Raw genomic sequence first — 22,782 nt, forward strand, 5'->3', positions numbered from 1 at the left:
TAAGCAAACTTTAAAGGAAGTGTTTAAAAGCCTCTCATCTAGCTAAGTCTGTAACAAGACAGATGCCAAGATTTTGTTCTCCAATGGGTGCCTCTAAGTTTTGAACAGTAAGTTTTGAACAGGAATTAATGTATCCAGACTCTCGAGATTTCAACTAACACTTTGAAATGAATATGAATAATCTATGAGAGAGAGAGAGAGCGAGCACGCACTGGGAGGCCAGAATTAGTGCCCATATAGCTGTAGCTCGAGTTCAGTGCCCAACATTTGGTTTCCTTAGGCATTTTTTGAAACATATATACTCTTTGGGTCTGTTTAAGATCCAGAGGTATTTTATTTGTTGAGTTACAGTGTTTTCTTTTATATTCTCCCCTACTTTCTCGTAATATGCAAAAGAAAAATAAAAAAACATGCCCTTCACCTGAAGGGCTCCTAACGTTACATGGCACACTGATCTCAGCACATGAAATTCCTATCACTTCATTTCACTAAGTGTTTGGGAAAAGACAATACTAAACTTTCACGTGAAAACACCCAATAGAATATGGAGGGAGGCCTATCTATTCATATGGCACTTTGTTATCCTGATCTCATCCATTCTAAATAGCTATTTATTTACTAAGATGTTTATTTTTAATGTAAACTCATTGATTTATATTGGCAGCTCCTTCACTTGAAGATATGCTGAAATTTCCACAAGAACTTTTTGTTATTCAAAATTTGCTAGTTCAGGCATAAAAATTTCCCCCACGCATAAGAGGTCTAATCTTTTCTACAAATTATCATTACACAACTTTTTTAAATCCAAGAATGTCAAAGAGAAATTTTCCTTCTTTACTCTTGAAACTTAAAACTAAATTTTTGGGTTTTTAGAAAAATTCTGGACATCAGTCTGTACTTTAGATGAAATATCTTTCCTACATAGAAAAAATAAATTTAAAAAGTTGCCATTTCATCAAAATAAACCATCAGGGAACCTTTAATATGAGAAAGTTCCTCCAAATTAGGATTATAACCGAAAGTTTTGGAGAACCAGAACATTACTGAAACTCTGGAACCCAAACGGAATAAAGTAGAGAATGGTAATATTTTATGTTTACATAGCATTTTACAGTTTACAGTACCAATTTCACACACGATCTTATTTGATCCATGTAACAATCCTATAGACTGGGTATAAATCTCTCATAGATTAAGAGAATAGGGCTCAGATATATTAGGTTAGTGCAAAAGTAATTGCGCTGTTTGCAATTATTTTTAACCTTTCAAACCTCAAAACTTGAAAGCATAAGAGATCAAAGTGGAAACCAGGTCTCCAGACTCCAAATTATTTTAAAATAAAGATTAAGAAACACACAAATTAGACCATGGTTTATCATCTGTCAAGGCTGTAATGTATTTGAACAGAAATGCTTATCAGCCCCCATCTAATATAGCTAGTGAGTGAAGTCCCTGACCTTTCCCCAAAAACCACAACTAAAGAATAAACACTAACCTCCTTATGGTGCCATGTTCTCTCATTAATGAATATTTGTATACCTATTATGTCCCAGACATTATGTTAAGCATAAGACAATGTTTCTATCCTCAAGCCACAAACTATTTGAAGAGTCAAGACACACACAAGGGAAAAATATACGACATTAACGATTTAAATTAGTAGGTCAATATAGCAGCAAGGAATATGAGTCAAGGAAGACTATAATTGGGGTGAATCTAAGTTTTGTGGAGCCTAAAAGCTGATACAATTTTGAGGCCTCATTAAGAAAACAAAAACAAAATAATGAGCACAAAATTAGATGCAAAGTGAGTATATACTAAGAATGAGAACATAAATCACAAATAAATTATAGATTTAAAAAGTTGGTACCACAAATATCACAAAATCAAAAAAAATAGCAATTTTTTATTAACCCATTAGTACTCTATAATTTTTCTACATGTTTTTGGATTTTTTGATCACCTTATCATATGCCAATGAGTTTATAATATTGTCTATGGAAATAATAGAATAATTAAGACTTTCCTTTGGCATGATTAATCAAAAAATTTAATATTAATAGTTTAGGAAAGTTTCTCTTCACTTCACTATTCATTATTCGTAATATAGCAAAGTGAAATATTCATTATTGGCAAATCATGCAAAGTGTTAAGGATTGTTGCTAAATTTGGGCGATCCTCTTTCTAAAATGTCTTTCACATTTAAGCTGTAGGATTTCAGGGCATTTCAAGTTTTCTTGTAGAGTGACTAATCTTAAATAAACTTTGACACACACACACACACACACAAACTCATTATCTGCTTTTTCAACTCCAGCCCTCATTGCAGTGGCATTATAGGGTGTTAAAAGTAGCACTCACAGTGGGTCCTATAACAACATGTCACAATCCTAACAAATCAAATATCATGGTAGAATATTCCTGGAAGCCTACACCGAGATGGCGAAGCAATAACAACTATACTTAACAGTGACTGTGGACCACATAAACAATCCCACTAAACCAGAACTGAATGTTCCCAACTCAACTCTCCCAGGGTGGGAAAAATGCCTGTGGTCATTACAATGCTACACAACATAATGAGAAGTATGACAAAAGGAAGGCAGAGTAGAAGAAGAGAACAGTTGTAACTGACTATAGGTAAGGTATCAAATAACTTTGGCAAATTTGAGGACATATTTATTGATAGACTGAAATCCAGGGCCTTGGAAGGGGTTCCTTTGTAAGTGAGGAGTCCAAAAGCCTAAGCTTAATAAGCTTCACTTTAAATTTGCCTCTAAATAATTAAGGATCGAATGAATTGTAGTAAAGTAATAATAGAAGTAGCAGCAACAGTTAGTAATAACAGTAAATCTCTACCATTAATCGAAGAAAAATAAAACCAAACACTGAGAGTTTAGTACTATGTCAGGGCCTCTGTTACATACTTTATATGATTTATGTAATTAATTTTAATTTTACTGTATTAGTGTTATTTTTGTTACCATTTATTTAGATACTTTTATAGGCGCTTTATACAGTCACTGATTTACAAAACAATCTTACAAAGTTATACATTACTACTCTATAGATAAGTAAATTGACTTGAGAAGTCACATAGCAGAGCTGAGGTTCAAACCTCAGTCAGGCTCGCTCTAGGCTAGAGATTTTTAAAAAGCTTTACAGAGAAATACATTAACTGGATATTAGGGAATGAGCAGGAATGAATAGGAAGTAAATGCTCTGCATTTGGAGTGGATAGACCATGATAATTAAAAGAAATGACAATAAACAAGAATCATTCAGAAGACAGTGATGAAACCATTCTGGAGCCAGAAACCATGCTCCAAATCTTGTGATTCCCCAATAAAAAGGAAATTAATTCAAGTCTTATGCTCAATTTTCTCCTTATGACTATAATCTTGTAAAAGAAAAGGAAAAAGCAACATTTCTCTAGACTCCAACTGCCCTGTGGTGGATGAGGACATGCAAAGAAGTGCCTCGTCTCTGTAATCTGGCAATCCAAATCCAGTGATTTCTCTGAAGGCAAGGTGGCAGTTTCCACTGGAAACTAAGGCTTTACAACGACGCACATCACATTATTATTTCACCACAGATGAAGTATAGAAAAGGGTGAGTCGCGAGGCTTAAAACTGAAGCCTCTAAACCTCAGTCAAATTTTCTTCCTCGAGGTTTCATTAAAAGTGGCTTTAGAAAATGTGAACTAAAAGGTACTGCTCACACATAAGAATAAAAGCAAAGTTTTAACAGATTTTATTTACTCTACACGTAGAAAATGTACTTGAGAAGAAAGTGAAATCTGTGAGTTGAAGAGGACAAAACACAAAAATATATGCGCCTCTTCAAAAAAGTTACCTGATTCTGAACTCACTCTGAGGAATAGTTTGTTGTAATTTGCATTGCGAATAGCTGTGGGATGCTAGCCACAGGGTAATAGTAGGAGAAAATATTTGTTCTGGTTTCAACGAAGTTCAAGTCCCTCATCCAATGTTATGAAACATCCTTTTAGGCCTCTTTTCTCATCACTATTGCCTAAGTTAAAGAAAAAGAGACAGAGAGAGACCATATAAATGGAAGTAGATGAAGGAGGAATTCCTGCATAATTTCATCTCAGCATTTCATTCTGCTTTCCACATGGCTCAAGTCTGCACACCTCCTGGAGCTGTCCTAACATGAAACACTGGGAAAATAATAGAATTAAGCCTCTGTATATTTGCATACATACTTTGTTTTCCATTTAAACCAAAGTCTTCATTGTCTAACCTACCTACAGAGTAATTTAAATTGGAAATGTGTAGAGAATACGACCAGATGTTTGACACTAACAGTCACCATCCACAAAATAGTCTAACAGAAAAGCCAAAATTATTAATAACATAATCAATAATACAATTAATGGAAAGAATAGGCAAAAATAAAATAATATTTTTGCGTACTATACCTGAACTGTACATGCAGTTAGCATCTACTTCAGAAGACATTCGTTGTAAGGATGTTTTCCTCAGAAGGATCCTGGGCTCTAGAAAAGGCTTCTCAATTTGAGGTGCATAAGTGATCTTCTGTGGGGTTTGTAAATTCCCCAAAATAGTATATAAAATGCTTCAAAAATGTACATAAAAGTACTTTTTAGAGATAAGGATCCATAGCTTTCTCTATAAGGTGTTCATAACATAGGTTACTTTGCTAATGTACCCTTAAGATCTGAAACAGTGCCTGGTAAATTAGAGACACTTAACAATTTGTTCTTACTGAACCACTGCTCTAGAGATTCACAGCTAAGGTTCTAAATCCACTCATTATTACTGGTGGACTTAAAAGCTACACCAAATAAGATTATAGTGAAAAGTTGGTATCTGATACTAAGAAATTAGACTGAATTAAAAATACCAACCCAACCAAATAGCTATTCATTTTTTCTTCATAGTAAACAAATAGGAACTCTTAAAACACTAGATATACTGGTCAAGATCGCAGAGTAGGTAAACGCTGTGCTTACCTCCTATCATGACCACGTCAAAATTACAACTAAACTACACAATAACCATCAATGAAATCGCCAGAAGTCTACCTTAACTGAAGCCCTACAACTAAGGACATGCAGAAGAAGCCACATAGAGACTGGTAGGAGGGGCAGAGACGGGGAACAGGCTGGTCCCACACCTGCATGTGACCATTAAAAACTGGAAGGGCTATCTTGGCTGCAGAGTTTTCCCCCAGAAGAGCAAAGGGTTCATGCCCCACACCAGGCTCCCCAGCCCAGGGTTTCACTGTTGAGGAGAGAAGTCCCCACAATTTCTGTGAAAACCAGCAGAGACTGTGGCTGAGTGAGAATAAGATGGCTACAGTTCCAGGCCCTCCTTTTAAAGGGCCTACGCATGGACTTACTCACCAATGGACTCACTTGCCCTGAGCTCTAGCACTGGAGCAGCACCTTGAAAAGTGTCAGGGACACATCAGGAAGGAACTGAGTTTTCTGGCTTCAGGACGAAGGCTGAAGGGGCAGCTGTGTTCCGGGTGGAGGAGCGGGCGGAAGCCATTGTTTCTTTGCTGACCCATCCTCCTTTCCAGTGTGCAGATGCAGGCAGGCACCATACCTGCGTCTCCATCAATCTGGCTGGCACTGTTTATCCTGCCCTGGTGACTGTGAGACCCCACCCACCCAACTTTCCAGTGGCTATTCCTTATAACAGCCTGCCTTGACTCATGCTGTGGACTTTCCTAAAATCTCCCAGAGGTTCACAAAACCCAAACAAGCAGCATCTGTCTTTGGCATGTCCCATACTTCTGGCTGAGCAGCCCTAAGCCTGGCACTAGCCACAGCTGGCCTCGGTTCACAGCTTGGCCTCTCGAGGCACCTCCAAGCCCAGCATGGGTGGCGGCCATCTGTGGATTGCTTTGAGGAGCATGCCATGTAGCTCCAGGCAGGGCACAGGCAGCGGATGAACTTGGCCTGTGGTGGAGCCCCTTCCAGGAGGCCCCAAGGCTGGCACGCCCGGTGGCCAGCTTTGGACCCAGCCAAAGCATCACCCAGATGGATCCAGGGACGACACACACAAAGGGCAGACTGGGCAGGCCCAGAGCCCTGCTAAAGATAATCCTGCTCTGCACGGTCAGCCCCTGCACAACAGCTCCTCCACTGTAGTCAAGGCCAATCCATACAACCAATCAGCCTGAGGGTCACTCCCTCCTGCTGACCTGCACACAGCAACCAAGGCTCAACAGAAACAGGAGGACACACAATCCACACAAGGGACACACCTGAAATATCCGGCTTAGGAGCCCAGGAAGACTGCAACTGAGCCCCACAGCACACCTTCTACATAAGGCCATTCTACTACGTTGGACTGGGAGACGTACCCGCCCTTCGTAATACACAGAAACAAACACAGGGATGAAACCAAAGGGGAAACAAAGAACCATGTCCCAAATAAAAGAAAAAACAAAGATCCAGAAAAAGAAATAAACAAAATGGAGACAAGCAATATACCAGACAGTGTTCAAAACACTGATTTTAAGAATGCTCAGTGATCTCAGGGAGAACTTCAACAGAGCTAGAAAACAAAATGAACCAGTCAGAAATAAAGAATACAATAACTGAAATGAAGAATACATCTGAGGGCAAACAATCATAGAGTAGATGAAGCAGAGGACTGAATCAGCGATTTAGAAGATAAGGTAGCAGAAAATACCCAAACAGAACAGCAAACAGAAAACAAGAATCCAAAAAAATGAGGATATTTTAAGGGACCTCTGGGACAACATCAAGCATACCAACAATTGCATCACAGGAGTACCAGAAGAAGAAGAAAGAGAGCAAGGAACTAAAAACCTATTTGAAGAAAGAATGACAAAAAACTTCCCTAACTTGGCAAAGGAAATAGACATACAAGCCCAGGAAGCGCAGCGAGTCCCAAACAAGATGAACCCAAAGAGCCCCACACCAAGACATATCATAGTTAAAATGTCAAAGGTTAAAGACAAGGAGAGAATCTTAAAAGCAGCAAGAGAAAAGCAGTTAGATACGTACAAGGGAGCTCTCATAAGACTGTCGGCTGATTTCTCAACAGAAACTTTGCAGGCCAGAAGGGATTGGCATGAAATATTCAAAGTGATGAAAAGCTAGGACCAAGATTATGCTACACATCAAGCTTATCATGTAGAATAGAAGGACACATAGAGAGCTTCCCAGACAAGAAAAAGCTAAAGGAGTTCATCACCATCAAAACCGTAGTACAAGAAATGTTAATGGGAGTTCTTTAAGAAAAAAGAAAAAAAACTGATCAAAAATATGAATAATAAAATAGCATAACCACATATCTACTTTCAAAATAAATGGATTAAATGCTCCAATCAAAAGATAGGGTGGCTGAATGGATAAGAAAACGAGACCTTTACATGTGCTGCCTACAAGAGACTCAGCTCAGATCTAAAGACACACACAGACTGAAATTGAAAGTAAAGGGATGGAAAAAATATATTTCATGAAAATGGAAACAAACAAACAAAACTAGGGTAGCAATACTTATACCTGACAAAATAGACTTTAAAACAAAGGCTATAACAAGAGACAAAGAAGGACCCAGTAATCCCACTTCTGGGTATTTATCCAAAGAAACCCAAAACACTACTTCGAGGGGACATGTGCATCCATATGTTCATTGATGGGCCTGGGTGTCCATCAATCAATGATTGGACAAAGAAGAGGTGGTACACACATACAATGGAATATTGCTCAGCCAGGGAAGGAAATGGGTTCTTGCCATCTGCATTGGCATGTACGGACCTGAAGGGTATTATGCTGAGTGTAGTATGTCAGACAGAAAATGACAGATGCAGCGTGATTTCCCTTATATAAGTGGAATCTAAAGAACAGAACAAACAAAACAGAAACACATGCATAGATACATTTTGATGGTTGCCAAAAGGGAGGGGGTTTGGGGCTGGGTGAAAAAGGGGAAGGGATTAGGAAGTACAAATTGGTCAGGGCGGCTGGATGGCTCAGTTGGTTAGAGCACAAGCTCTGAAAAACAGGGTTCTGGTTCAATTCCCACGTGGGCCAGTGAGCTGCGCCCTCCACAACTAGACTGAAGGCAATGAGTTGTCGCTGAGCTTCCAGATGGGTGGCCGGAGATGGTTGGAGCGCGAGCTCTCAACAACAAGGTTGCTGGTTCAATTCCCACATGGGATGGCGGGCTGCACCCTGCAACTAAAGATTGAATAAGGCAACTGGATTTGGAGCTGAGCTGCGCCCTCCACAACTAGATTGAAGGACAACAACTTGGAGCTGATGGGCCCTAGAGAAACACACTGTTCCCAATTTAAAAAAAAAAAAAGTACAAATTGGTTGTTACAAAGTAGTCATGGGGATGTAGGGTATAGCATACGGAATATAGCCAATAATATTTAATAATTATGTATGGTGTCAGATGAGTACTAGATTTATCCAGGTGATGAATGAGAAGGGCTTTGGGGGCAGGGTGAAAAATGTGAAGGCATTAAGAATTACAAATTGGTAGTTACAAAATAGTCATGGGGATATAAAGCTGTCACGCAGGATGTAATGCGGGATGTCTGGTCCCGCTCCCCACATAAGAACACAGGATATGGTGAGGCCAAAAAGGAACACCCACGGAGCCACAGATAGGGGAGTCATACCACTGTAGTCTCGCTGCGACTGGGTTGGAGACACAGGAAGCAGGAGCCACACGCTCCGTAATCCGCCATCCGCTTCTCTCTCTCTGCCAACCAACCTCACTTGCTAGCTGCAATCCGCCATGCTAACAGCAATCCGCTCTTGCTAGCTCAGCCACCATCTTCTTGCTAGCCCCCAATTGCTGTTAGCATAGCCATGGCAGTTATATTAGTGGCCAATGGCTCACTGGTTACAGCTGACAGCCAACTAGCCACAGCTTGATGGACATCCAGTCACAGTTGATGGCCATTTACTACCTGAACCAGCACCTTTCCACATGAGGCCAAGAGCCTGGAAACTGCACTCCTGGCTCTGTCCCCACAAAAGCATAAGGAATATAGTCAATAATATGGTAATAACTATGTATAGTGCCAGGCGAGTACTAGTCAGGGGGATCACTTCTTAAACTATGTAAATGTCTAACCACTGTGTGGGGACAGAGCCCCAGAGAGCAGTTTCCAGGCTCTCGGCCTCACGTGGAAAGGTGCTGGCTCTGGTAGTAGATGGCCGTCAGCTGTGACTAGTTGGCCATCAGCTGTGGCCCTTGAGCCATTGGCCACTGATATAACTGCCGCGGCTGCATTAGGGAGGGAAGTCGAGGAGAGAGTCGGTCGGTTGGCAGAAAGCGGGCAGCAGGTCGCAGGTCGTGTGAATCCAGCCTCCAGTGAGACTATAGCGGTATGACTCCCCTACCTATGGCTCCGTGGGTGTTCCTTTTTGGCCTCACCATGTCCTGCGTTCTTATGTGGGGAGCGGGAGCAGAGAACCCGCAGGCCGCCCCGCATGACAAATGGCGCAGCGAGCCAGGGTATGGTGCCGGCCAAAGCTCCCCACAGGGCGGTGGAGCAGTTTGTGTGTATGAACATTCAGTCACAGGAAGACCAGGAGGAGTAGCTGCCGGAGAGCTTGATCCCCGTGGAGGGGTGGGAAGACGTGGACGGTTCCCCAGCTAGCAGAGGCCAGAGAAAGCGAAGATTGTTGTGGCCCTATGGGCTGGGAAGTACTTGCTGAGGCAGCCCGGATGCAGGACTTGTAGTCCCAGAAGGAAAGGCTTGCTGAGTCCTCGGTGGAAGATGCGGGTGAGGTCAAGGTCGTCCCTCACCCCCAGGTTGGGGAGGACTTGGAGCCCTCACCCTGTGGAGAGGGCACACATTGTGAGGTTAACGCACAGCCCTGGCGAATGACTGTGGACTATGGGGAATGGACTCCATCCCTAATTTAATGGGCAGCTTGACTGTTTGCTTGAGAACATGCCACCATGTAGAGGAACTGGTGGATGTTTGCTTTTGCGGCTTGACCGGCCGCCATAGAGAATATTAAGCACCTTCACTGTGAGTCACTGTTGTTCCAGCACGGTGCCCTGAGAGGCCCAGAGAGAGTGGCAGTGCCCTGAGAGCCCTGGCTGAGTCCAGGAAGTCTGGCTGAGCCCAGAGAGAGTGGCAGTGCCCTGAGAGCCCTGGCTGAGTCCAGGAAGTCTGGCTGTGCCCAGAGAGAGTGGCAGTGCCCTGAGAGCCCTGGCTGAGTCCAGAAAGTTTGGCTGTGCCCAGAGAGAGTGGCAGTGCCCTGAGAAACCCTGGCTGTGTCCGGGAAGACTGGTGGTACCCTAAGAAGCCCAGGAAGTCTGGCTGTGTCCTGAAGGACTGGTGGTGCCCTGAGAAACCCTGGCTGTGCCCAGAGAGCCTGGCTGTGTCCAGGATATTGCATTCACCTCCAGGCTCCTCGCACAGGGCCCCTCGCAGAAGACACTTGTTGCGTAGATTGTGAGGTGAGACCCTGTAGGGATGGAGTGTGGGGACAAAGCCCCAGAGAGCAGTTTCCAGGCTCTCGGCCTCATGTGGAAAGGTGCTGTCTCGGGTAGTAGATGGCCATCAGCTGTGGCTAGTTGGCCGTCAGCTGTGGCCCTTGAGACATTGGCCACTGATATAACTGCCGCAGCTGCATTAGGGAGGGAAGTCGAGGAGAGAGTCAGTCGGTTGGCAGAAAGCAGACAGCAGGTCGCACGTCGTGTGAATCCAGCCTCCAGTGAGACTATAGTGATATGACTCCCCTACCTATGGCTCTGTGGGTGTTCCTTTTTGGCCTCACCATATCCTGCGTTCTTATGTGGGGAGCGGGACCAGAGGCCCCGCAGGCCACCCCGCACAACGCACTGTGTAACCACTATGCTGTACACCTGAAATTAATATAAAATAATAATGAATGTCAACTGTAATTGAAAATTTTTAAAAGGGGTGAAAAGGTGAAGGGGAATAAAAGGTTCAGATTTCCAGGCAGAAAACAAATAAGTCATGGGGGTGTAATGTACAGCATAGGGAATATAGTCAATAATATTGTGATAACATGGTACAGTGTCAGATGGTTGCTGGACTTATGGTGATCATTTCTTTAGGTATATAAATGTTGAATAACTATTGTAAACACCTGAAACTAATACAATATTGTATGCTACTTATATTTTTAAAAATATTTTTTTAAAAAAAGAAAACCAAAACTAGATCTAGTAAAATTAGATTTAAAAAAAAAACCCTGAAGCTGTGAAAGACGAACTTTCCCAAACTCTTAGAGTGGAACAGTGTTTCAAACCAAGATTATCTGACTCTAAAACACTTCTCAGAAGAGATTTCTGTGAACTAGGTTTTCAAAACCTTCAAAAGCACTTTTAATAAACAAACTAATTGAAATAATCAGTTAAAAATGTCCATAAAATCAATTCTATGGATCTGAAACTCATACCGCTACAGTGAGTTATCAATTAAGGGGAAAGAAATGTGGATATTTTGGCAGTAGTGTGAGATAGGTGGTATTTAAATTACTTTCAAGTGATTTGGATTAAAACCAATATTACTTCCGCAAGGTCCAAAAATGAATCACATGCGAAGCTGGGAAATGAATCCGGAATGCCTAACACCCAGGATGCTGTGCTCCTTCCTTCAGCCAGAAAAGTATGTGAAAGGCTGCAAACAATGGAGCAGTCCCTGATGCAGTGGGCGAAGCGCTTCCTCTTTACAGTACAGGGGCTGAGACTTTCAGAGAACCAGCATTTCATCCCATAGGAATGTGAATCTCAGATTCAGATTTCACCTGGAAAGCTGAAGATTACCTTTTTTTTTTTTTTTTAAAGATTTTATTGGGGAAGGGGAACAGGACTTTATTGGGGAACAATGGTCAAATTGTTGTCCTTTCAATCTTAGTTGTGGAGGGTTCTGTTCAGCTTCAAGTTGTTGTTCTTTCAGTCTTAGTTGTGGAGGGCGCAGCTCAGCTCCAAGTCCAGTTGCCGTTGCTAGTTGCAGGGGATACAGCCCACCATCCCTTGCGGGAGTCGAACCGGCAACCTTGTGGTTGAGAGGACACGCTCCAACCAACTGAGCCATCCGGGAGCTCAGCGGCAGCTCAGCTCAAGGTGCCGTGTTCAATTTTAGTTGCAGGGGGCGCTGCCCACCATCCCTTGCGGGAGTCGAAGAATTGAACTGGCAACCTTGTGGTTGAGAACCCGTGCTCCAACCAACAACAACTGAGCCATCCGGGAGGCAGCTCAGCTCAAGGTGCCGTGTTCAATCTTAGTTGCAGGGGGCAGAGCCCACCATCCCTTGCGGGACTCGAGGAATTGAACTGGCAACCTTGTGGTTGAGAGCCCACTGGCCCATGTGGGAATCGAACCGGCAGCCTTCGGAGTTAGGAGCACGGAGCTCCAACCGCCTGAGCCACCAGGCCGGCCGAAGATTACCTTTAAATTTTGCCTCTGAATGTCTTCATCTATATGTTACTAGCAGAGCTGCTGTTTCAGGTGCCTGTCTAGTGTAGATCAGCTGTAATTCTCTAAATTTTAAGTTGCTGTATCTTGAATGATAGATGGTTACTTCTCAAATAAACTGACCCAAGGAAAGAGATTATAGTTGTACAACTGGGTATGTCTTTACGATTACAAAGCCCCATCCTTAAAGCAGTGATGCTTAGTAAGAATTATACAACCGCTCCCGCCCCCAAGTATATCAGGACCTCCAAGGGGGTATATGTGCTCTGAAAAAACATAGCCAATATTTTAATTTTATTTTATGTTTGAAAAATGAAAACAAAAGCATTACCTTCATAATACTAACATTTAAAGAAAGGTGTGTGACTCTTACGTTAAACAAAGGGGGAATAGGTTAAGTAAAGCTGAGATTCCTGTTTCCAGCAGAGTAGTGGATTATAGTCCAAAAGGCCTTTATACTCCAGCAACCAGACCCTTCCTACACCATAGTTTGTAATGTATCTCTGAGCTCATGGGAAGTGAGGGAACCTTTCAAAGAACAAAGAAAATAGCTGTGGGCTGAAACCAGAAAGTACCAAGATGGGTGAGACCCAAGGGCAACACTTCAGTGGGGCAGACTGACCCTCGGGCCAGCAGGAGGGCAGAGAAGCTGAATATGAGATTTTCAAATAATTCCAGGGACCCTGAAAGGGGTAAAGCCATCCCAGGTGGCTCCCATCCAGTAGAAGCATACTCTCCCACAAAAAGCATCCTTAGGTCAGATCCAGATTTGCACAGATTGAGATCAAACAAATATTAGTTTACGAGCAGAGGATACAAAAAACACCACAAATCAGTCATAAGTAACAACAAACATTAGATTTAGATCCCCAAAAACTTGAGATATTTGAAGAGTCAGATACAGAATATAAAACATGAAATGTTTAAAAAATATAAAGGAGTAAAAACTTAAGCACGCAAGAGAACAGATTATAAAAAGAACCAAGTAAAATTATAGAAATGAACAATATAATTGGTTAAAAAATGAACTCTATGCATTGGTTAAGTGACAGATTAGATAGAGCTGGAAAAATAAGTAACTATAAAGCAAAACTAAGTAAATAACCCAGAACAGCACAGAGGAAAGAATATGAAATTATGATAGAAACATTAACAGTCTTGGAAAATACAATGAATAGATCTTAACAGAGTCCCAGAAGGAAAGAATTAAGAAAGTAAAAGCTAGGCAGTATTTGAACTGAAAATACCTGAGCATTCTCAGGAAAGATGTAAATTAACAGATATACAAATTACAACATATGAACAAGTAGAATCATTAAAAAGAAATCCTCCGTAGACACCATGTAGTAACATTTCAGAATGCCAAAGACAAAGAAAAGATCTTTAAAGTAGCTGGAGAGAAGACAGGCAACCTAGGAAAGACTGATGATATGACAGACTGCAGACTTTGCAACAGGAATGATGGAAAACAGAAAGCATCAGTATTATATACATAGAACAGGCTAAGACAAAAATAACTGTCAACCTAAAATTATGTGTCCAGTAAATCCATATTTCAAGAACAAGATTAAAACAAATATATTTTCAGATATAAATAAACATGAATCCAACATCAAGAGACCTTCCCTAAAGGAAGTGACCTTGAACTATGAGTATTCTAGTAGCTTCCTAATTGACCGTCCCTTTCCAATCTTCTTGAATATCAGAATAATACTTCTAAAATCATTTTAATCACATCACTTCCCTGCTTCAAAATGCCAAATGAACTACTAGAACTTATGTAATAAGGTCCAAATTTCTTTTTTTTTTTAATTAAATTTATTGAGGTGACAATTGTTAGTAAAATTACATAGATTTCAGGTGTGCAATTCTGTATTACATCATCTATAAATCCCATTGTGTGTTCATCACCCAGAGTCAGTTCTCATTCCATCACCATATATTCGATCCCCCTTACCCTCATCTCCCACCCCCCACCCCCTGCCCCCCATTGAAAGCGCTTTACCAGCTAGTTCCTAACGTTCTCTTCAGTGGATAATTTGGCTCCTCAATTTACTAGCTGTGACCTTAGTCTGGGTAATTAACCTACCTGAGCCTCAGATTCATCATCTGCAAAATGAAACCTATAAAAACTGACTGCTGAGATCACTGAAGACAGCCCAGGTAAAACTATCCGCACAGTGCCCGACAGTTTTTATTTATCATTATAATATGTACCTCACTGGTCCAAAATACAACATATGTATTCCCAACTCCACACCTTTACTCACATTATTTCCTCCACTTAATTGGCCCTCAACACCTCCCTTCCCACAAATCTACACTACGTACGTAAATCAAAATCACCCCTATAAATCCATTCCTTCTTGCAATTCTCCTCCACCAGGCCAGCCCAGAGCAAGTGCTCTCACTTCTAAACACATAAAACATTAACCCTAAATGCTACTGTTAGTTAACATCTAAATTGTATGTTCCTTTCGGCATGGAAAAGTGCTTATCTTACATTTCCCTGTTTTGCCCACGGAAAGCTTTACTGCAGTGAAAATGGAGCTTGCCAAGTTAATTGGGATTAGCTGATTAAATTCCAGCCCCCTGGGGTGGATGCCTGGCGTAGGTGGATGGAGCCCTGTGGTCCTAACACAGAGGTCGCCAGTTCGATTCCTACGTGGCCCAGTGAGCAGTGCCCTCTACAGCTAGATTGTGAACAACGGCTCGACCTGGAGCAGCGGCCGTGAGTAGCCAGCAGCAGGAGTGAGCTGCCGTGAGCGGGCAGCTGGTGGCTGGTGGCGGGCGACCGACTAGCTCAGCCAAGTAGAGCGCAAGGCTCATAACACCAACATGGGCCAGTGAGCTGCGTCCTCCACAACTAGACTGAGAATAATGGCTCGAATTGAAATTGGGGGTCGGCGCGGGGGTTGGGGGTGGGAATTCCAGCACCCTGACAGAAATACTTTAGAGGAAAAACACGGCCAAAAAGAAAAAAAGGCAGCTGTCTGAGGATTTGCTGCATTCTTTGCTTTGTAATTCCTCAGACAGCTGCACTTGATTCTAAAGACATTAAACATTTTCCTTGGAGAAAGACATCTAACAAGGCAGTCTGTGGAAGCCTATGGTGAGCAGGAAGACGTGATAAGGGTGCATCAGCTGACAGCCCACTCCAGGAAACATCTTTCAGAGTCTACTTTCCGAGTAAGTAAATTTCATCTGGAATTCCTCTCATCCAACACAAAGAGAACAGGCCCTCTAGGAGTTGCCCAACTGGCACAAAGCAGGTGTTCAATAAATGTTGGCTGACTCTGAATAAGCAAACCAAAGCCCCTATTCAGATTATTTTGTTGGTTTGTTAAAAAAAAAAAAAAAAGAGAGAGAGCGAGGCCGGGGCAGGGGGCGGGAGGTGATAATCTCATCAGCTCTTTCAGTTTTCTAGTTAACCATTTGCTGAGGATGCTGCAGTTGGCTTCCCCACCCAAAAGCCAATGACAGCAAATCTCTCAGATGAGTCACTTTGGATGCATGGTCCAACAAGTGAACTTTGTGTCAGCCCCTCCTCCATCCATTGTGGCTGACATTAATTAAGGAGCTAAAAAAACGCACAATCCACATGCTATCACATTAAATTTCACAAAGTTTTCCCATTAAAAAAAAAATCCTTAGTAGCATCAAATTCAAAATTCCACTATTTATCTATTGGAGACCAAAACAAAATGCATTTTTTCATATTAAAAATATCCTCATTAAAGAACACTTGGAAAAAAGACAAAAAATAATGAGCCATAAGATGTACCACTCAAAAATAGCACCTATCAACATTTTGGTTCATTTTTTTCCAGGTTTTCCCCCCGTTATTAGATGTTCCATGTAACTGTAACCATTTGGTATATACTAATCATACCTGCAGCTTGTGTCACTTAAATTATATCATAAGCATTTCCCTATGTTTTTCTTCTATTCTTGTATAACTACATAAAGTAGATAGTAGAAACAAGATTTTTAAATTAAACCAAGTCAAGAAATATTCTCTTTCTTCCTCTATAGTAAAAACTGAGAATTTCCAAAAGTTCCTGGGGCCACTGGAACTAAGATAGGATACTTTAAAAAAATGCCTAGACACATAGGCAGTGTTTAACAAATGTTAACTGACCTTCAAGTGACAAAGAATATTTACTATAATCATCTTTGGAAAGATACAAAAGAAATTAAATTCAGCCTCTGTTCCCAACAAATTTTTAATATCATTAAGAAGATAAAATGTGGGAGCATTTGAGATCTCGCTCCCTGCATGTCGTCCATTTAGCTCAAATAAACTAATTTTTTAAAAAAGAAGATAATGCATTTATACCCAACAACTAAAGCCCAGCATTAACTCAGCATACGCTCATCCTGTCTCTTCAAGGGCTGGGGATGCTTTATTCATTTTGCACCCCTTGAGTGAAGAACAGTGCCTGGCACATTATAGACAATAAATATCTCTTGCACTGAACTGAACTACATGCTAAGAGCTATGCTTATCTAGCGAGAGGAAGGATCACTGCGAGCTGAGGTTAAGTGAGGCAAAGCAGACAGCGTGGATATGGCAGACTCCGATTATGGCAAGGATTTGCAGGAAGAAGTCTGAACCATACGAGCCTTGGGATACTCTGAAAATGAAAGACAACATAAGAAAAAGGGACTATGTTTGCATAGTCCTAATTTATTAAAAAGCTTGATGTTTCTACAAAAGCAGCATTGAAAACCCTGCTATACATATTAACCACTTATGGGAAATATATAACACATGACAGACACTACTTAAAAACAAAGAACAGGGCCGGCCCAGTGGCTCAGGCAGTTGGAGCTCTGTGCTCCTAACTCCGAAGGCTGCTGGTTCGATTCCCACATGGGCCAGTGGGCTCTCAACTACAAGGTTGCCCGTTCAACAACTTGAGTCCCACAAGGGACGGTGGGCTCCGCCCCCTGCAACTAAGATCGAACACGGCACCTTGAGCTGAGCTGCCTCCCTGATGGCTCAGTTGGTTGGAGCGCGTCCTTTCAACCAAAAGGTTGCCGGTTCGACTCCCGCAAGGGCTGCAACTAGCAACGGCAACTGGACCTGGAGCTGAGCTGCGCCCTCCACAACTAAGACTGAAAGGACAACAACTTGAAGCTGAACGGCACCCTCCACAACTAAGATTGAAAGGACAACAACTTGACTTGGAACAACTTGACTTGGAAAAAAATCCTGGAAGTACATACTGTTTCCCAATAAAGTCCTGTTCCCCTTCCCCGATAAAATCTTTAAAAAAATAAAAAAAGAAAGAAAGAAAGAACACACCAACACGAAATATTACAGCATTTGTTGACATCAGAAACAAGTGCTCATGCTCAGGGAGCTTTCTGTGTCATGACAAGTGGCAGAGGCAGTAAATTAGAGCTTTAGATCTCAATATAGAGTTCCATAGTGGATACTGTCCTTGCTAAACTAGGTGTAAAAGAATGTGCTTACCAAAACTTTCTTTCAGGATCTCTTTATACTCCAGGGAAGCTATTTGCATATACTGTTAGCATTCAGAGGGGAGATACAGATTTGAAATCTGCACTCAGCCTTAATAGCATCACATTCACACCACCTGATTATAAACATATCTTTAAAAAGAGAATCCAACTTCATGACTAGGGTATTATGCAGCAGAATCCATACATCCTAAATTCATTCACACATATTTTCCTTTCTCCTACCCCACTTGGGCTTTGAAAAAATGCCAAGAATTTATGGAGAAGGAATTTGCTAATATCACATCTCTAACAGCTGCTAGTTGAATGTACTAAATCCATAGCTTCTTCAGTTACATTATGTGGCCATCTCAGAAATACAAATAATACAAAAATAATACAAATCTGTTTTTTTAACAAAAGAACTGATTTAAGCCTACTTTATTGGCCTGCCTTAAGAGCAAGTTGCACAGAGCTTAGGGGTTGGGTTTATAATTTTGTCTGGATGTAATACAGCAATTTCTTATGATTAAGTATGTCTCTAATAGCTATCCATTCAGTCTCCCTAGTCTGAAGCATTCACGAACAAATGCCTATCAACAAGTCATCTGGGAATGAACAGCTGATTTGAGGCACTGCATACTTCAGGGCAGGTGTTCCTTGTTTTACTGAAAATACGCAGATCTGATCATGATTCTATCTATCAGATAGTTTAAAACAAAACAACATAAAATAAGTCACAAAAATAAAAAGGTTTCAAGAGCCAAAACAAATGCAAATGGAAAACTTAAAATATTTTTCAAAAATGTCCTGAAAGTTTTGATTTTCAGATTTTGTTAGGCTTCAGCACATTGTGTTATCCCAAGAATACAAACTGTTACTGTTTTTTAATTCTAAATGAAGCACTTCTCTCTAGGACATCAAAAGATTTGGAAGTCCAACAGTAATTATTACATAATCATTCATAAAAGACATGATGTGGCATAACATTTGTAAAGTTGAATTGCACCTGTCATCAACTCAACAAAAGAATATTTTATATACAAACCACATAGCTTTGAATATTTGATAATTTGATTAAACTGATCCATAAGAACTCCACTGTCAAACTGAGTAATACAAGTAACCAAAACTTGGATTAAAAGACATGGTTGAAGACTTCCAAATAAATCACCCTGAGCAAGTTACTGAATCTTTCTGTACTTCTGTTTCTTCATCCACAAAATGGGAAAAACAATAGTAACGACCTCTTAGAATAATATCAAATGAATTAATACATGTTAAATTCTCATAATAGAGCCTGGCAAAGGGTAACTGATAAAGAATGTTTGTATTATACTGGGAACCAAAAATTTTTAAATGAGAATACTGAAAAACAAAAACAAGTAAAAAGAGTAATCATAAAAATAAAAAAAGACACAGCTGTCATGACCTGTAGAATAATAAAGTTTTCAAGCTATTGCAGTATATTTGGGGGGTAAACTAATGGAAAAAGAGTCCCCTACTTTTTAAAAAAACATAGTTACATCCCTTCAAGGTGCATTAATACATCCTACCACCCTGATTCTTTGTCACTGGTCCTATTTTGCAAAATGTTATTCTTCCTCCTTAGTATCAAGAGAGCCACAAAGCAAGCTCCTCAAGGAGAGCAAAATAAGAGGTTATGGGTATGTGAAGTCCTTAGCATATTCTAGTTTTATTAACAAACCACCAAGTTGAAACTCATTCCTGAACTAAATTGCCAAATGTTCCTGCAATAAAAACTGCAAACTTTCATGTGAACAGGGCTCTTCAACAATAGGGAGTTGTTCCAGTCTGTGAATAGGACAGTGTCAGCGTGAGCAACAAAGCCGGGAGCTGGACATTCCTGACACCCTCGTCCCCTTGGCTAGTCTTTGACCACTTATATCACTCAACCACATGTTTTTGGAAATCATTTTCAGGCAAAGTATGTAGACAACATCTATACCCTGAAACTTATCCTTCATCACAGAGCCGTTTCCACAGCTTCTGTCCCAGGTCCGCACCTTTTACTGCCACCGGTGAGGACACTCCGGTAAATGAGCAGGAGTGTTTTATTTCCCTAGTCCTTCCACCCCACTCCAAACAGTCACTTCGTGTTTTAATTGGTATATTCTGGAAAACATCATGGGATGACAATGGCAAAAGCGCCAAACAATAAAATAACCTGAAAAATGAAGAAAAGACCTGATTTGGTTACATGCAGATCGCCAATAGGGAAGGAAAAGTGTGGTGTAATGCTTTAGGTCAACATGGGTTTGAGTCTTCACTACTTATCTGGAATGCACCCTTGGAAAAGAGACTGGACTTAGGTCTTAGTTTTCTTATCTGAAAATGGGTTAATAAAACCCACATCACAGAGTTGCTGTAAGGACTTAAATAAAATAATGATTTCAAAGTGTCCGGTATACAGTATGTGCTCACTAAACAGAGCGATTTCAATCCTTCTATCCAACTGTCGCGGGACACCCGAATCTAGTGAGAATTCCGGACAGTGGAAAAGACAAATCAAAACTCCCAATTGTATCATGTCCTGATCAAAAGGGCCCAGATGCTATTTCCAGGGTAAGTATGGGTCTGCAGGATCTACTAGGCCGCGCTGGAGACAAATGTAAAAACTACTTGACTGAGATCTGTGCCATTTTATTTTTCCTGGAAAGTAAAGCTCAGTTTGCCCAATTCAGTCCTTTTGTTTACAACAAGGGACAAATGAACAGCAGATCCCCAGAGGGTTGTCACAAAGAAGCCAGACAGGCCTCGGAACTGTACCTCGCTGGTCCTTCGAAAGGCCTTTCACTGTGCACTTCTGAGCACAGCGCTGCTCCAGTGTCTTCAAGCAAGTTCCCGAGTCCACGCCAGAGCGGGCACTGTCCTTTCAGAAGGCGGCGCCCACTGCCCGGCTCGCACTCATCGCCCGCAGCGAGACTGCCCCAAACTCCGACGGGCCCCCCAACTTGCTCGGCCCGCCGGGAGGCCGGGATCCGACTCCTCTCCGCGCGACGCGGGCGCCCGCCGCTCCTCCCGACGAGCCCCGGGAGCCCCAGGGGCCGGGACCGCTATTCGCGCCTATACGGGTTCCATCTGCTGCGGGCCCGCTCTGCTCCCATCGCCCCCAGATCATACTCTCCAAAAGGTAGAAACTCCATACTCACCCCTGAAAAGCAGCAGCAGGACGAAGTCGGGCAGCCGGGCGCAGAGCCGGAGTCCCCGCCGCCGCTTCAGCGCCATGTCGAGGGGAGCTGAGGGGCCGCGGACCAGCGGCACAGCCAGGATTCCCCGCGCGCATGCGCGCAGCCTGCCGGGACCCTGCTACCCGCCCCTAGTTACCATGGCGACCACCTGGCCCGGCAGAGCCGTCACCGTGGTGACAAAAGAAGCTGATATGGTTACTATGGATGCAGGGATGCCTTGGACCCAGACCCACCGGGTGGGTCTCTTTCAATGAATTGGGTGGGAGAAGGTAAAGAAGTATGTTTAAGAGTGAAGTGGGGTAAATTTCCATAGCTATAAAATGAATATGTCACTACAGACCAGAGAAGGACGCTTAATAAAAATTTGGAAAATAAAGTGTTTCTTATTTTACAAATGATGATGCAGCCCAGTTATTTTGGAAGCATTATTGCCTGCACCTCTTTTGAGACCCCGATACCAAATGTGATGGAAGGAAAAAGTACCGAAATCTATATAAAACATGAGAAACACACACATTATGCAATACATAAAAGTGATGTCTTTCTAAAACAAAATTTATTTCCGTAGTAGATCAAAAGCATGATGGTATACCCAATAGTTTATTCTGCTTAAAATTAGGCTAATTAGTTGTTCTGGTAAAACTAGTGTCGTGCGGGGGACACTGCTCACTGCGCCATTTGTCCTGCGAGGCGGCCTGCGGGGTCTAGCTCCTACTCCCCACACAAGAACACAGGATATGGCTAGGCCAAAAAGGAACAACCAGGGAGCCATAGATAGGGGAGTCATACCACTAGAGTTTCATTGGAGGCTGGATCCACACGACCTCCAACCTGCTGTCCACTTCTCTGCCTGCCAACCAACTGACTGACTAACCAATGCAGCCGCGGCAGTTATATCAGTGGCTAATTGGATAACTGGTTACAGCTGACAGTCAATTAGCCACAGCTGACGGCCATCTACTACCCAGATCAGCACCTTTCCACGTGAGGCCGAGAGCCTGGAAACTGCTCTCTGGGACTCTGTCCCCACACTCCACCCCTACAGGGTCTCGCCTCACAATTTACATGACAAGCATCTTCCACGAGGGTCCCTGTGTCATATTAGCCTACAGGCACCTAAGGAAGGAAAGAAACAGCAGTCTTAGGAACCAACAATGGCAAATCCCTTCCATCTGGGAGGACACATGCTAGCATTTTGTCCTGGGAAAGGAGGGTCGCTGCCACTGGCACCTTTCCCGGTTTGAGGTACCAGACCTCTATGGCAGTTCTTGGAGTCCCTTGCATAGTTTCAACATGTAACAGAACAGGAGACCCCATAATAGGCCATAGTGAGAGTACATAGGTTCCCCGCAGAATCATCCTGGTATCGGGACCTCCGTATACTACAGTAACTTGCGGTGGCCTCTCAGCCACCACCCCTGTCGTCACTTGCAAATCATGAGTCAAACCAGCCCATCATGGGACTATAAGTCCCAACCACCGACAGCGGGGGCTTTTGATCTGCCAGGGTCAAGTCCATTGCTGCCGTTCCTCTGCTTTCAAGCATGTGGGTCCTGACAGCAAAATGTTTCCATTTCTGCCGTCGCCTGGCTTTAACAGAGTCTCACTTGTGGTAACTTGTAGTTGAATGGGAGTGGCCAATCGATGTAGCAGAGCTT

General features: G+C 42.3%; 1 protein-coding gene across 2 annotated transcripts in view; it reads right to left on the bottom strand.

The window, feature by feature from the left end:
- Positions 1-21,198, bottom strand: part of JAM3 (junctional adhesion molecule 3) — an 80,015-nt gene extending 58,817 nt beyond the window's left edge. The window contains exon 1 of one of the 2 annotated variants that reach the window (XM_088800802.1): positions 21,086-21,198. In XM_088800802.1, the coding sequence (XP_088656928.1) occupies positions 21,086-21,161 (76 nt within the window). In that variant the 5' untranslated portion in view covers positions 21,162-21,198. The remainder of the gene's footprint in view (positions 1-21,085) is intronic. The other variant, XM_019718843.3, reaches the window with a different exon arrangement.
- Between the last annotated feature and the right edge of the window lie 1,584 nt (positions 21,199-22,782).

This window comes from Rhinolophus sinicus, chromosome 9, assembly GCF_057876585.1.
Source record: "Rhinolophus sinicus isolate RSI-liver-muscle chromosome 9, RSI-T2T, whole genome shotgun sequence".
Lineage (NCBI taxonomy): Eukaryota > Metazoa > Chordata > Mammalia > Chiroptera > Rhinolophidae > Rhinolophus > Rhinolophus sinicus.